The sequence below is a fragment of the Cupressus sempervirens genome, chromosome 10 (genome assembly GCF_028749045.1).
Source record: "Cupressus sempervirens isolate cs-2001-9-10 chromosome 10, ASM2874904v1, whole genome shotgun sequence".
NCBI classification, from domain to species: Eukaryota; Viridiplantae; Streptophyta; class Pinopsida; order Cupressales; family Cupressaceae; genus Cupressus; species Cupressus sempervirens.
The window spans coordinates 516,475,739-516,491,991 of record NC_143127.1 but is presented as its reverse complement, the minus strand read 5'-3'; the positions used below and the strand labels follow the sequence as shown (position 1 = coordinate 516,491,991).

At 34.1% G+C, this 16,253-nt stretch overlaps 1 protein-coding gene across 11 annotated transcripts in view; it reads right to left on the bottom strand.

Moving 5' to 3' along the window:
* LOC149534920 (Asparagine synthase family protein) overlaps positions 1 to 16,253 on the bottom strand; it is a 181,310-nt gene that overhangs the window by 121,226 nt on the left and 43,831 nt on the right. For 6 of the 11 annotated variants that reach the window (XM_089803085.1, XM_089803082.1, XM_089803083.1 and 3 more), the window contains exons 6-10: positions 10,742 to 11,540; positions 10,457 to 10,501; positions 7,854 to 7,968; positions 4,123 to 4,228; positions 2,504 to 2,597 (exon numbers count right to left, since the gene is read on the bottom strand). In XM_089803085.1, the coding sequence (XP_089659211.1) occupies positions 2,504 to 2,597; positions 4,123 to 4,228; positions 7,854 to 7,968; positions 10,457 to 10,501; positions 10,742 to 11,540 (1,159 nt within the window). The remainder of the gene's footprint in view (positions 1 to 2,503; positions 2,598 to 4,122; positions 4,229 to 7,853; positions 7,969 to 10,456; positions 10,502 to 10,741; positions 11,541 to 16,253) is intronic. The other 5 variants (XM_089803080.1, XM_089803081.1, XM_089803079.1 and 2 more) reach the window with 3 other exon arrangements.

The window sequence follows — 16,253 nt, the reverse complement described above, 5'->3', positions numbered from 1 at the left end:
ACTCGATGTATGAGTTGTAGATTCATTCATGTGACACAATCATACTCAATCAAGATATTGGTGTATCATAGATAAGTTTAAGAAAATGGAAGGACATGTTTGCTTCTACTGTTAAGTTTAATGAATGTTTGGACCTTCAATGGATTAAAAGAGCAAGTTAGAACTTAGGAAGAAGTTGTCATATTTGATGTGATGCAAAGTGTTCAGCAATATAAGAGTGAGAATTTTTCATTGTGGGCGGAATAATAACCAATGTTTCATTCCCACTTGAACCATCTTTAGAAAGGAGATGTTCCATGACCCTCATGAGCAGATAAATCCTCATATCTTTTACATTTATCTATTTATTTATTTATAAACCTATACATACTATAAGAGTTATTTGCCTTGATCTTTTCCTTTATGTCTAAAGATGTTCTTGCAAGAAAAGAAGGTTGGTACTTTACACATGCTACTAAATATTGCACCAACTCAATCTTATGATAGTAACTCCAAAGATGTTGATGATCAAGATGGATAAAGTGAGGCTCTTGAAGCAAATATATTTGATGATTGAGATTATGAGATCCTTCTACATTAAGAGGGAGTGTGATACTTCTTCGAAGGCAACACAAGAGCTTAGAAGATTGATATTCAAATGGAGTCTAGAAATACATGTGTGTTACTGCATGATTTTGATGAGCCTATTCCTATGTATATCATGAGGAAGTAATGACTTATCACCAAAAAGTTGAAAAATTGATATCAGATTTAGAGGGAGTTTGAAAGGCATCCTTGGGTGAAGTGAGCTTCTAATGGAGTAACTAGAGGACTTGACTTCCCAGTATCATTGTTCAAAGGGAGAATTTTGAGGTGCAATCCTTTTTGAATGATATCTTCTCTATGAGGAGAAGTTCTAAGTGAAATTCCTTGTAATGCATTCTTCTCTTTGAGAGAGAATTCAAGTGAAAGCCTTTGTACCACCCTCTGACTTGGTTCATGGCGGTTACCATTTGATATGTAATGAAAGGTGACAATCTTTCATTGACATATATAAACAAAAGGTAACCATTGTAAAGTGACGATCTTATAAATGGTTAACCTATTATCATGACAAACTTCATTAAGTTGTTGTCCCAAAGTGCTAGAAGTCATGGTAACAAACGTATCATGATCAAACAGAGGGTAACCATTGTAAGGTGGCAATCTTATAAATGGTAGACTTGTTATCATGACAAACTTCATTAAGTTGTCCCAGAGTGTTGACAATCATGATAACGAATGTGTCATGGTCAGACTTCATTAAGTTGTTGTCCCGGAGTGTCAGAGATCATGATACTTGTCATGATAGAGACCATGACATTGTGATTTCTTGTTATCTAATATACTATATTAAATTGTTGTCCTAAAGTGTCGGAAATCAAATAACTCATATCCTTCTAGGATATAACATATTCTTGTGGTAGGCATCAAGGATCTGATGCTAGTGCACATACCAAAATAATATAAGTATGATTGATATTTCTTGTTGAATCAAACTTCAGATTATATTAAAAGATAACATCTGAGTTGATGGATTTATGTTGACATCCTTAAATATGTCATTTTAGGAATATCATATTGAGATGATATCTCTTCATATACTTAAGAGCATAATGTGTTCTATAATAATCCTCCCTAGCTAAGAGGGAGTGTTAATGTTGTAGCTTCAATCAGATTGAATTGTCATAGAAATAAGTTTTCGGTCAATCATAAATTAGATAAACACTCTTATATTTATGATATATATGACATATTATTTTATATATATATATATATATATATATATATATATATTATATAGATATGTTATTAATATTGACTAATTAATGATTGATCTATAGAGACATGTCTCTTCTATGAATATTTATAAGTCTTCAAAATCTGCATTTGGAGATACACCAATTACAATGGCAGCGCTATTTACATTCGCAGAAAACGATCCATGTTACTCAACAATTAATAGGCATATATGATCACTTCCACCGAGAGTATAAACTATAAAAAATTTCGAAGTATCTTATTTCTGGACACTCACTGTATCAATTGCAGGTATAGCATTGTACTTGTTTTCACTATTGAAATCACTTAGTGAGAAAAAGTAATGTAGGTACAAAAGTAGCAGTAAGTATCAGCAATGTTGGCTCTATTTTATGTGATATTATAAATAACACACCATAATGTATAAGCTTATTATTAACAATATGTTTGCTCATCCAAAAATATCTACTGTCAACAATCAATGAAACAAGCCATCATAAGCAGAATCACATTTACACCATACAAGCATGAAACTGCCAACTCCAATTTCATGTGAATATATTCATCAAAAGTCTCCAGAAAAGATGCAAATTTAAGCACATGAGATTCAAAACATTGAAAAGTGACATACCAAGCATTTAAAACAATACAGTACTCATAAATACTATTGGTATTCAATTCATTCAAGATTCGGAATGAAGTCATTAAAACATCAGAGTAGTACCATATATGTCTTTGATGGGTTGATGATCGATGTTAAATAATTCGACATTGACTGCAAATTTGATGGATCAGCATCAATTTCTACTAAGCGCCATCTGCATTAGAAATAAAAGTGAAGAAGACATTCCTTTGGAAATGCTAAGATATTTTTCAAATACAAAAAAATAGAAGCAACATACAAACTTTACTAACAGCACTAGGTCATGTGTATTCTTTCACATACATGTGAATTTAGTGAACTGGCATGGTTCCCTAGTGTTGCTTACTTGTACAATTGAAATTGAGAAAAAAGTTGTTTATCTCATTCATTTTGCATATGCTCATGGAATTGAAATGAATTAAATGTTTTTGTTTTAATTTATGTACTTTTACATTTGAACTAGTTAGTTGATTCATTCTTTGAAGGAATTTATGATGTAATCCATCCCTTCTTTAATATTACTGCATCCTAAAATTGTGTAAGGAATTACTGAAATTTGGTTCCTATCATAGTAATTATTCCCATTGCAATCCCATAATCACAACAAACATCTAAACTGCCATAACAATCATATTTTCTCCAAGCTATTAGAGAATTCAAAAAGAAATAAACTGTATAACAATAGGTCAATAGGACTAGAACATGCAACTGTTACAATAGAAAAATACAGGAAAAAAAGGCCCTAGAGTCTTCTTTAAAAATGAAGCAAGGAAAAGAAAAGAAAACAATCAAATGGACAAGTGAGGATAAACCTAACATACTAACCTCAAAACAAGTACAAGCACAAAGAGTTGTATCTCAAAGAGCTAAAAGCCAACAAAGACCAAAGTGGCAACCACAGCTGAAAGAAAATTATATCAGATATCTTACCATTTACACTGGCAGACGTTGCAAGAGCCAACAACTTATTAACATCTATCATATGGAAGACCCAATGCAAGAATATTACAATTGTTCATCAGGGTTTGTCTTTAGACAAGACATATTCTCTATCTCGTTCCCATCATCATGAAGCTTGGTTTTTAATTTGATTTGTTCAATGATATTTTCAATTAAATCCAAGCTTAAATTCCAAAAAAGAGAATGTAAGCCTACTCCCTACTCAATTTTTTAACTTTTATACCAAACTGATATATAAACAGATAGTTTCCTTTCTCTTGGAGACATTCCAATGAGGCTATCAGCAAAACTGTATCTATAGATCGTTGCAGCAACATTATTTCATACCATTCTACCTCCATGCCCATTCATATTTTCCCCTATCTTAGACATAGATATTTTGTGAATAATCAACAAAGCATATATAAAATCCTTTCTGAACCACAAAGTTAAAACTAATGGCTATTCTACTACACTACTGTTTATCTTGTCTATGAATGTATCTGTGAAACTCAATCATCTAACTTAAAAGCATCCATCCTTCCCCACATATATATCACTTTCTCCAAAACACTTAGAAACGCTTCTATCTGATGTATAAAATTATATTCCATAAACATCATTACAAATAAAAGAAACGCCTACAAAATATTTAAGGTTGTAAAGATTCATAAGTGATAGTACAAATTTTACACCATTAGACTCAACAACACTAATTATGATTAAGTCTCCATTCTTGTGGGTCATTTTAAGTCAAGTACCTTCGCAATGCAGCTATTCTTTGTAGTTCAGATAATCCTGCTTTTGCTGAGATTCTATCCGGTGCATCAGGACCATCAAAGCTGACATTCAATAGATCAATCTCAACTGCAAAGTTACCAAAGAAAATGGTTTGTACTTCTAAAGAAAGGAAAAAAGAGAATTTAATATATTTAAAATTTAAATACAATAATGATAATCTAGATTTTGAATAGAATGCAAAATGATAATGTCCTAATAGATCAACCTTGATAAAGATATGGTTAAATGATAAGGGAGAGGCTGTAACCTAAGAGGATTATCAATGCCTGCAAACTCTTAGTCTAATTCTCTTTGTAGAAATAAGAGCCATTGGATACACCTAAGTGTACTTAGTTTGTAGGTTAAATCTGTAAAAAATAGAATATAATTGAAATTTTGAAAACTATTACCATCTAGTATTATCTATGCCTAGGAAGTGATTGTAATATCTATAATGTAATAAACAATGTGAACATGGATGACAGAAATCTACATTCCACAATTGATGGGCTACTCTCTCTCTCTCTCACACACACACACACATATTATTTTGGGTTGCCCATTTGTTTCCCAAAAGACTTTTGCTGCTATGGTGCAGAGTTATCAGCAGATTTTGTTTCTAATCTCCCTAAGAGCGGGTAGCTATAGTTGTAATGAGATATTTTGTGATGATTAGATTACTAATTCTTTAGAGCACCTTGTTTTGCATTTCATTGTGTACTGTGCACATCCATCAACTAGTTCATTTGAACCATCACTGCACTGCATCAAAATTATATAAATTAACTTCCACTACCATACAGGAAATTTTCAATGTGCATCTACCTGTCCAGAAAACACTAACACATATGAAACTAACATATTACTAACACACAGCTTTGTATCAAAAACCAACAAACAGAGAAATCAGTCACACTGTTGACCCATTTGAAGTTTCCCATTGTCCCTCTTCATAATACCCCATTCTATGCACATCAATGATACAAGTAACAGAATCAAATGCCAGATTCAAGATTTGTTGTCCAAGGTTTTCATCCAACCAGTGTATCACCTTGTGCTTCTCCAATATTTCTTATGCTCAAGAGAGATGGAATTTGGTGTCATTATATAGATTTTTAAGCATTATAAAACAATGCCAAAATCAAAAGACTATCTAGCTCCTCCAATTTGGTAACCTTTCAATATATCCACATTACGGAAGGGTTGTTATATAAGATTGATAAGGCGAGTGCCTTGTGATCAAACCACTTCTCTCTGATAGTAGGTGAACTCTACTTTCCATGGTGGTTATTTTGGCACATAGAAAACATGTCATCATCTGTACTGTATCTTCTATTGGCTGGCTTCACAAGCAACAGGACGTCCTACAAATTTTAAGGTGTTGAGAAATCTATGCCACTCCAAACCAGAAAACAAAAAGTTAGGCTCGATTGTTCCCTTGACCATTGTTGCTTGGCTTGGGAAAAAATTTCCAGGAAACCAGTTGGTGGCTTTCCAATGGTTATCCGGATCCATGATTGTGGTTTTGTGGTTATTGATTGCTTCAGAAAAATGGTTAAGTTAGTTTCTTGTCATAAGACCAATTCTCTGATTTAGTCTTTTTCTTTGACTTATGATAATAATATTTGGTCTACCCACAATTGTTGTTTCTAATCATGACTTGGGTTTTGTGTGCCATGTTCTACTGTTCCTTTTGGACAATGTCAGGAGTTACACTTAACTTTCGCATGGATTTCTTCCACAGTCATACAGTAAGACCCAAGTTGTGAATTACTCTCATGCAAAGGCTAAGATACCACCATACCTCTAGCTAAGTCATATCTGAGCCCCATCCACATTGAAATGTTTACAACCAAGCAGTTCATTCTTCTATATTACTTTTGAGGTTTGCCTTGATTTTGAGCACATAGATTATAATGGGTTACCCCTATTTGTGCCTTTCCATGTACCAGACATTTAAAACGAGCAAAGCAAGGCCACCGCTTCCATTCAACATTTTCAGTCGCTTTAATCTAAGTTTATTCAGATTCGTCCAAAAACTTTAAGGCAAGAAAAAGAAGCTCCCGGATTATTGCTGTGTCGCTCATCATTTTCAGGATTTTGACAAAATTTGGTTATACATGAATAAATGTTGTCCCTGAGAAAAGCAAAATATAAGATCAAACATCTTCACTATGGAACCTATATTATTATCTAGCAATTGTTTAAGAATTCTTCTTCAGTTGATCTTCTAGCATGGTACCACAATCTTGTCAATGTCAGTATCTTCTAATCCTTCCATGAGTTGACATCCAATTCTGAGCCATCCTACAAATGTTATTCCCGATTTTCAGTTTCCACTGTATGCCAATTGAGTTTTCAACACGACAACTCACCAGGGCCACCAAGGTTGCTATTGTTTCCAAATAAGGGTAGATTCTACATTAAGCTTGACAGATTTCTCCCCAACCACTTTCTCACTTTTTCCTTCTCTTTTGACAGAATTGAATCAAAAGCTTCTACTCTTGCAAAGAATATAAGGATTCATAGGATATAAAGAACTAGGTATAAGTTAATTTTTTTTCTTCCACAACTAGGTATAAGTTAATTTTTTTTCTTCAGTTTTAATTTCCTCTGATGTCATATTTTTTGTCCTATAGTTCACACCTTGTGCTAAAACTGAAAGGTTGGATTCTTTTCACTTCTAGTTGTTAGGTTGTTGGACACAAGTTAGCTAGTTGTTTATCTGTTTTATTTTGGTTTTTGTATTGTTTTTTCATCCAAAAAACACTTTTGCAGTTATTTTCTACCTTAGTAATTTTGGCATTATTTATGGCTATATGAGTTTCAAATATTTTCAATATAATTAATCAAGTTTGTAGCTTCTTTTGAAAAAGATTTTGTCACACATTGTTGTTCAGACCTCTGATTGTTACATTTCTTAGTTCCATATCGGTCTAACAAATGATATTTTGCATACCATGAGATGGAAGTCACTGCATGAAAAGTGGTCGGGTCCAACAACTGTCAAATAATGTTCCTTTGTTGAGAAAAATTCTTGTATTTTTTTATTTGTTAGGTTTTCAGAGGCATGGCCAATTTTGGCTGGCTGATAGGTCACTTTTTGGTGTCTGATTGTGTGATGGGGGATGTGTTTGTCATAATTCCTTTTATGAAATTTTCTTATTTATCCTAGAGAAGCTTATTTTACTTTCCTAACATAATGACAATAGCATTGACTCTACATAAGCTCATCTCTCAAAGATAGACACTTAGAGCAACAACTAAATTCATTTGATCTCGTCATGAATAGCTAAAATCCGTGTTTAAGAAATTTCCACTTCTATCTCCAACTATTCTTTGCATATATGGCAACCTAGTACACTGTCTGTTCCCTCAAAATTATTCTTTGCAACAAGTTGACTCTCAACTTCATTAACTAACAGGGAGACTTTATAACCCCCATGCAGGCTAACCAGGTATCATATGGCTGAATTAGAAGCTGTAATAATAATGGTAAGACAGATTGCCTCCAAGAGAAATAAAATTGACATCTTAATGATTAAACCAAATGACCTCTACTTATACAAAAGATGAGCATAGAATCCAGGTATGTGTGAATCTTTTAAGTTTTAATATTCAAGAAAAAAATGGTGAACAGAACCCTTTTATAAAAACAGAGAAACTATCAATTATTAGAATTTAGAACCAAGAAAAAGTAAAAACAACTTACAATTGTGATCAAGGCACTGATGCAACAAAGCAGCCAAAATCATTGAATCCAATCCACCTGAAAAGAGAACAGCAATTGGAATATGTTTCTTTATGCTTTCCCCAAGTTCCCTGCTCTGCAATGCATGTGAAAATGAATCAGCTCCATAACCAAAAACAAAATAAAAAAAAGATTTCATAAACAGACTAATTCAAGTATAGATGTTGAGTGCCCATTGAGACTCATTACTCAACTTAAAATTGTGTAGAGATTCTCATGTCTGAAAACTTTTATTCTGTTAATAACTTAATAGTTAATATAGAGAAAAAAAACTAGAGCCAGAACATCAAAATAGAAACTGATAACCTTCCAACAATATCCAAATTCTACAAATATATAAATTAGAAAACCAGCGTGCATTTCCAATATTGCAGTAGGGTAAATGTACAATGGTGTACTGTCAAGAGTTACTTCAGGTAGCATTTTTCTTTCAGTGATATGATCATTGAGGAGCTTGAATTTATACATAATAGATGTAACTGGATATTTTTCTAGTTTAGAAAAAGCAACATTCACCTAGACATAAGTTTATCTAATAAGATTCACTGCAATAGAACCCCAAATGATGAAGGTCCTACATGATACTTTCAAACATGTTTCATTTATAATGCATATGAGATCAAAAATTATAGCCTACAACATGAAGCTAATATCAAAGATTCAAACCATACAAATATGCGGAGAATATTAGCTGATGAATGAAGTATTTCAAGAAAAAAATTCACATGTGCTTTATTGTAAAAGGGATGGGAAGTTTTAAGTCAAATCAAATATAATATTGCAAAGTCAAATTTTATTCCTGTACCTACTCTTTTGTCTTTTTCTCCTGTGAAACCTTGAAAAGCATGTTTTTTGTCTTGTAGCGAGATCAGGAATGGTTATTTTGTCTTATAGTGGGAGTGGGTACCAGATATTATTTTAATGTCCTCATGTTTCTATAAGACAAAACTGAGCCCTTGATATTGAGTTAGTCTACACTATTGATCTTGTAAGCCTTCTCCATAAAAGACGATACTTCTTTGGAAAAGTACTAGGGGTGGTTAATAGTCATTAGATGAGGTAGTTGTTGTAGCAGTAGGAATTAATGAATAGAGATTGTTGTAATCAGAATTTGGAGTTAATGCAAGAAAAGCCTTGAAGTTATGGTACCTCTCTTGTTCTTTTAATGTATGTATAATTTCTATTATAAAATGTTAGTTTCAGTACAGTGACTTTAATGGTGAAATGTGAAGATATTTGTTGGATTTCTGGTTCAACCCATTTGTATCTTGCTAACACAAGCTAACAATGTATAGTTAGTTTGAACCCAACTGTAGCATTAGTTCAATTGTAAATGCATATATCAGTTGCGCCAATATTGGATACTTGAGTATATCTTTACAATCTTAAAATCTTACATTTCCTTTGAAGATTGTACTATTTTCTGTGGCATTTTGAGTAATATGGTTAAGCGAAAATCAGTTCACGGGATCTGTCTATTTATTATCTTTGCCCTTAGGATTTAGAAAACCAGTTAGCTCTCTAAACCTTTTCCCTTTTGCAAATTATTTTGAGGTTGTTTGGTAGAATAGTGGAATGTTAATAAAGCTTTGAAAATCTAAATACACTTGACAGCTAGAAAATCTGAAGACCTATCATTATAAGACTTTGGAGCATCCGAACTCCTACCATTAGGAAAGTCTATAGGAGAAACAACATATAGTAAGAGAGAATTATATTTGAAGTCCAAGAAAAATTGTGCAAGTCACCTTGTGATTGCAAGCAATATCACATCATCATCTGAGTCTACTCGAGTTAAATCAAGACCTGGCATAGACAACCTTGGGGTTATCTCACTTGATCAAGATCATTGGCATTTAAGATTTCCTTTTAACAAGAGAAGATAGGATATACTCTGTACATTATATTTTGTGTGGGTGGCATGCAGAAACCCTCATTGACATGGCTCTTACAACTTTGTGCCCTGTGCAATATCTATCAATCACATTCTTCAAAATATGGATAAAATCAATTATCTGTAGCATTTAGAAATTATCAAACTTCTAAAGATGATTTCAATTTCATTTTCTCTAGAAATATAATGCCTCAATATATAAAACAACTGATATGGGGTTTGCCAAATTACTTGATGGTCCAGCCTATATAATTTGTTCACAATAGGTTGTATTCTTGCTTGTTTCATTGAATTGTATGATTTATTCTGCTGCTGTTAATCATATACATCACTCTGCAACTTGTTCACTCTGCTGGCGAAATTCAATTTATAAGATACAAAAATACAATGGGGGCCTGATTGGTGATCAAAACATGATTTAGGTTTTAAATTTAAATGGTCATATTTAATAGCATTTTCAATATTAAATATCGATTGTAATTTGAATTTTCATTGTGTAATGACATTTTGACACTTGAGTATTTTCATTAATGCAAAATTATGAATATAATGTATTCAAATATTCTATATTTTGGCAATTATGAGCATCATTGTTCCAAAATTTGTTTGCTTTGAATATATATATATACCCTTTCCCATACCCATATGCAAGGAAAAGTAGAAGTTGTACCACTGTGCCAGGTTCTGGTTCCAATATCCTCACGTGGACCTGAATCTGCAACTTAGCATTGTCGTCACGACTGTCACAAGAAAAGTCAACACAACACAACCTTTGTCCATAATGTCCATACTTCTTTTATCATTTATTCTCATGTTCTCAACTAAATGACCAGCTATTCAGTTTTCAATTGGTTTATTCCCAAAGCTAATGAAAAGGTACTCAACTATTACAGTTTTTTATTAACACAATGGTGTCCCTATGCAGCCAGAAATAAATGATGTGTCAAGATTGTACCTGATCAAAGTGACTGTGACATGTCCGGCGCATCACAGCTTGCCTCAGAGCAAAGAGAACTCGTTGTGCAGAACAGGTAAAAGAATCTTGAAGAATTTCAGTTGTCCTTTTCTGCAATCCAGGATAATCCATCGATGTAGAATTTCTGTGAATATCTTCCTTAATGGTATCAAACCGCACTTTATGATCTGACAATGGAATATGGGAATCAACTGTATCCTGAAAAACCTGCACCTTAGGATGATTTTGTTGCAGAAGTGGATTCAAAGAAAGAAATCCCGTTGCTTCAAACAACTTGATTTCTTTACATAGTCCATGGTCAATCACTTGTTGACTAACATCATTTCCGATGATCATTTTTGAATTTTCTTGTTTATCTGTTGTTGCAGTCCTACTTTTCATCAGGTTCTGATCAAAACAGTCCACGTAGGCCAGCTTTGTGTCTTTTTGCTCTATGACAGATGTGATCAAGTCATTGTCCTTTGTGTACAAGGTATTATTAGCACCATCAGAATATGCAAACTTGGATAAAATGTTATCATTAGATCCAGGGACCACAAAGCACCTTTCCCAATTTAGCAACTTGCTTATCTGGGAATTAAGCCAGTCGAGCTTCTCAACTTTGCCGACAATAGAAACAGACATTTTTTTCTCATTATAACCAAATTCTATAGCTGACTCCAGTGATACGCTATAAATTCCACAGGCCAACTCATCCCAATACTCCAGATCATCTGAGCCATCAAATCCTTCCTCTATTAAATCATCAGTTGGACAACGGGCATCTCTATGTCTGCAGCTGCCATAGATGGCATCCAAAAATGTTAAAAAGGAAAAAACATGTACTTCTAGTTCTAACTATGAAACATGATTTCACAAAGGATTTATTTATTTGAAAAGGTAAATATAAACTCAGCCTTTCTTACCCAAGAGTCTTTTTCTTATGAAAGATAGCATTTTTGGAAAAAAAAAATAGATTCAAAGAAAGGAAGTTTGTTAACACGTACTGGAACAAGCAAAATAATTTTTCCGAAGAAAAAAACTTTGCAATTATTTATATACAAAGGTATGACTTCTAATGTCTATCTCCACTCGGCAGAACTTTAGCATCATATTATAGAGAGAAAAGTTCACCACAATAAAACAACTGCAAAAGACTTGAAGAAATAAGAACACCCTCATTTTCCTCTTTTTGGTACATTCGGAATCCTAAAGTTAAATTCATAAAATATTAAACTTGAATAATGAGAGCTTAAAGAAATTTATAAAATGGGTCAATTTAATATCATAAGGGTGTTAAAAAGTGACAAAGAAGGAAAAGATGAAAGAAGAGGAAGGAAGCTCAAGAATCACATGTTGGGCTCTTAAAAGGAGGATGAGGAGTTGATTTCAGCTATGCTTGGTTTATGATTCAGACTATAGATCTCTCTTGGGGAGTTATTTGGAAGGCTTCAGCTTTCATCCAGCCTGAGGACAGAAACCAATTCTTTCTTGATTTTCCAATCTGACTGTAAATATGTGTTTAAGATTGGATTCTTGATAGCTAGTTATTGTATTGTTGGTGTATAATGCAATAACTTATTCTGAAAATTTTCTATGAGCTTTGCTTGTCTTGCTCTTGTAATTGCTGAGTATTTTGAAGTAATTGAAATTTATCAGGTTTCGTATATGAGCATTTTCATTTATTTGCCGGTGAAATCTGAAAGTTTATTGCATAAACAATTTGGTTGTATTCTGAAATTTGTTCTTGAGATAATTTTGGGAGAATATCCGTCTGGGATATTTCAGTGGTATCAGAGTGAAGTATCCTGCCATCCTGAAGGGCCAAATCTACAGAAATAAAATGTTCCCACACCAAAGTTGATTCAGGGATACAGGCTTTAATCCTCAAAAACTATAACAATCAACTTCTTCGAGAGTTTGGGTTTAAATATTCATGAAATATTTTGGACAAACTTCAATAAGGATTTAATGTTACTGTGAAAGAGTTTTGCAAAATTTATATGGTGTTGGACACAAATATTATTGCAGAAAATTTTATCAATTCTCAAGTCTGGAAGAAATTTTTGGGGCGGAGTATTAAAAGTTTCTGTGAATATTTTTGGGCAAATAATTCAAATAGTCCATTGGCTGAAGGTGATCGCACAAATTATTCATCGGGCCTTGTTTGTTTTTTCTAGCGGAGTCGTAAGGTTATTCCAAGACTGTATAATGGTTGAGAGAAAAATTAAGGACTGCAGACTTTGATTTAGCGGCTTGCTAAAGAACGCAGATATAAACTAAATGGGGGGGGGCTCAACGCCTGGTATGGGGCAAGCATAAAATTATCATTCCATAACATCCCAACCAAACACTCCAGTTGGGCATTCGAACAGGTCCAGGGAAATAAATTGGAATGTTTAAAGCTTGCAAAAAGGAATGAACATTAACGAAAGTCATGGAGACTGAATAGAGTTTCTACAGATTATAGAGATTGAAGTATATTTGAAGACCCACATCCTTAGTGCCATTTTGAAAGGAAATTTGGAACACGGTTGGACATTGATGAATCACTGTATGAGCATACTGTGCTTTGCAAATGTCATTCCAAGCACTCACAAGGATCCAAAGGAATGTGGAGTTCGAACAATAATATTGCCGAAACTTGAGAGTAAGACTGTAGTCAACATATTTTCTTTTTGAGGAAGCATTGTTGGAGTCGAAGTGGCATTTTGTGAGTTGGTTACAACTTCCTACCACTATCAGAACAGTCACAATACCAATCAAGAAAGTTGTGTACTGAGCCGACATGGAATATCTAGCCTCAACTCGCAGGAATCACTTTGAGCTTGAGAGGTATTCTCTATCATCCTTACGGAAATCACTTGATGAAAATGGACGTTGTAAATAGAAAATGATGTGCCATGAATTTTGGTGTTAATGTGAAAGGTCTTTATGAGTCGGAAATGCAGAATAGCGCTTCTAGCATTCATATCTGAAGGAATTTTTCATGTTCAATACATCCAAATTGAAGAGCATTACATCTTTGATTGCCGATGAGTTGCAACAGAATCTTTCCTTTGTGGACGTTATAGGAATTGTTGCAGATAACAACCATTACTTTTTGAGAGGAGCAATGTTAGAGACGTGGGGACAAGCTTCTCCGTTATAGCTATCGGATGTTGTTCAGTAATTATTTAACGAGTACGTGTGAATAAGTTGTTGGGAACAATATTCTTTGTATACAATGTTGGATTCATTTGTCGTGAAAACTGTTGGATATTCAATCCACGGTCACCTATCATTCGAGGCACAGACTAGCAGCGTTTGGGGAGTCTTGGTAAAGCATCTAATGCATGTTGGATGGTAAAAAATGCAAGCCCTGACAGTTGCCATCATATGAAGTATAACAGCTGTGAGCATTAGTGCATGAAAGAAAAGCAACACCAGTTGGTCAAAATTTGTAGGCTGAGAACAAGCTCGACAACACGATTGATTCTCAAGGATAGGCATTTGGATGCTTCAAGATTTCTCTCATTACTTGACAACCGTTATAACATCAGAAGCATCATTTGCCTGGAACTGGAAGACGCAAAACTTAGCAAGCAATGTGCACGAGATTCTCCTTGGGACTAAATTGACAGCTCTTTGTAGCTTCAATTTAGCATAGACAAACTGGTGTATATTAGAAGTCGACAAGTTGTTGAAAGAAGGTCATTCGTTGGGTGTGGAATTGCCAAATACCCAACACAGCTGCAGATTGTTAACATCTTTCTAAGGAATATAGTAAGGACAGACACATTAAACTAGAGGGTGCCGACAACATCTCTGAGGTCTACGAAAGTATTTTCTTGAGGTTGAGTCAACCTTGGTCATTTTGGTTGCATCAGAACTCTTCCGCGAAAAATCAAGACAAAAGTTATTATTACTCTGTGGGGATGCAAAAGTGTTGTAGAATTCAAATTTGAAACTTAGTTTCGAACAATTTGTGAAAGTAACTCATCAATGGCAGAGACTCTTACTGAGACTTGTTTCTATTAAACTTGGAGGACGGAGGGAGAAATTTTTGTAAGATTTATTGTCAAAGATTTCTCTAGAAATTGCTGCTAAAGCTCTTTGATTAATTGAGATTTACTTTCCACTCTTACTTCTGGAAGAGTTGTTAAGGCTGATTACTACCTGGGGAATGACTATCACAGCTCAAAGGCTACTGTGTAAGTGCATTGAAGCTTCTAGCAATGGTTTGAAATTTTTAGCAAATACCCACATTGCTAAAATCAGGCTACACGTGCTTGGAATACATACTCTGACTCATTGGTTTGGATTGACATAAGTTTATGTTGCATCTACAATTCAATCAAGCTTTCATATTTAGAAATTTCACAAACTATTTGACAAAAATCCTTGGAACCTTGGAAGGAAAGGATTAAAATGGGGCATATTCAAAAGATTTCAACATTCAAAACGGCAATGAATAACAGTTTGGCCAAAGTACTCTATGAGATAGGTAGCAAACTTGAATTGGAATTTATTTACAAGGGAAAGGTCCTTGGCACATTAATTGAATTGGAAGGATACTTAGCAATGGTAAAGCAATCACCCTCTAATTTACTGCAGACGGTTCTTGTTCCTGCGGTTACAGGGTTGAATCAACACAAGTAGCTGAAACGTTCAAATGCTGAGATAAAACTAGTAGTCGCTTCTTGTCTAATGGAGGTCATAAGAATTTTAGCACCTCAAAACCTTATTAAGAAGACATCATGAAGGAGGTAATACAACTTATTGTTGATAGTTTTCAAAATCTTGGGGATTGCAGTAGTAGTCATTTCTCTAGAAGGGCTGTTATACAGGAGACATTTGCAGAAATCAGATTATGCAATCTTATGCTTGCCATGGGATTGTACGATTTAATACATACCATGTTTCAAAATCTATAAGGCACAATCAGGGAAGAACACAATGCAGATGTTATTGCAACCATGAAAAACATTATGGTATGTCAATTAATGAGAGTGGCGCTCATTTCCAGCCACTAATTCAAATGTTGTTAACGATTCCAAATAGTAAACAAAAGGCTTCACAAAGTGCTTATAAGCTGGTCAACAGGGTGCTCAAACAATGTGAGCCAAAAATTGAGAAGTACAAACAACAACGGGCTAAACAAGAACCAAAGGCAAAGGAATTACAGGCTGTAGAATCTTAGAAAAGCAAGAATAAAATGAGGGAAGAGCAGCTATGTTTTAATTGCAAGCAATCTTGGTCTCATGGTCACTCTTGCGAGCATAAAGAGGACATTGCGGAGGTTGAGGATCCATTAGTCCAGCCTCTACATGATGAAGACCATGAGAAGAAACCCACTATGGATGATGGTAAGGATTATGCTAGTATCTTATTTAGTGAATTGGAGGTTATAATTGACAAACATTATGGTGATCACAAGGTCGAAAATGAATCTCTCAATGAAGATGGACTAGGTGAAAACAATGACTTCATAGTTGATGAAGTAAACCAGTTTGAGATGGAGGAAAATCAT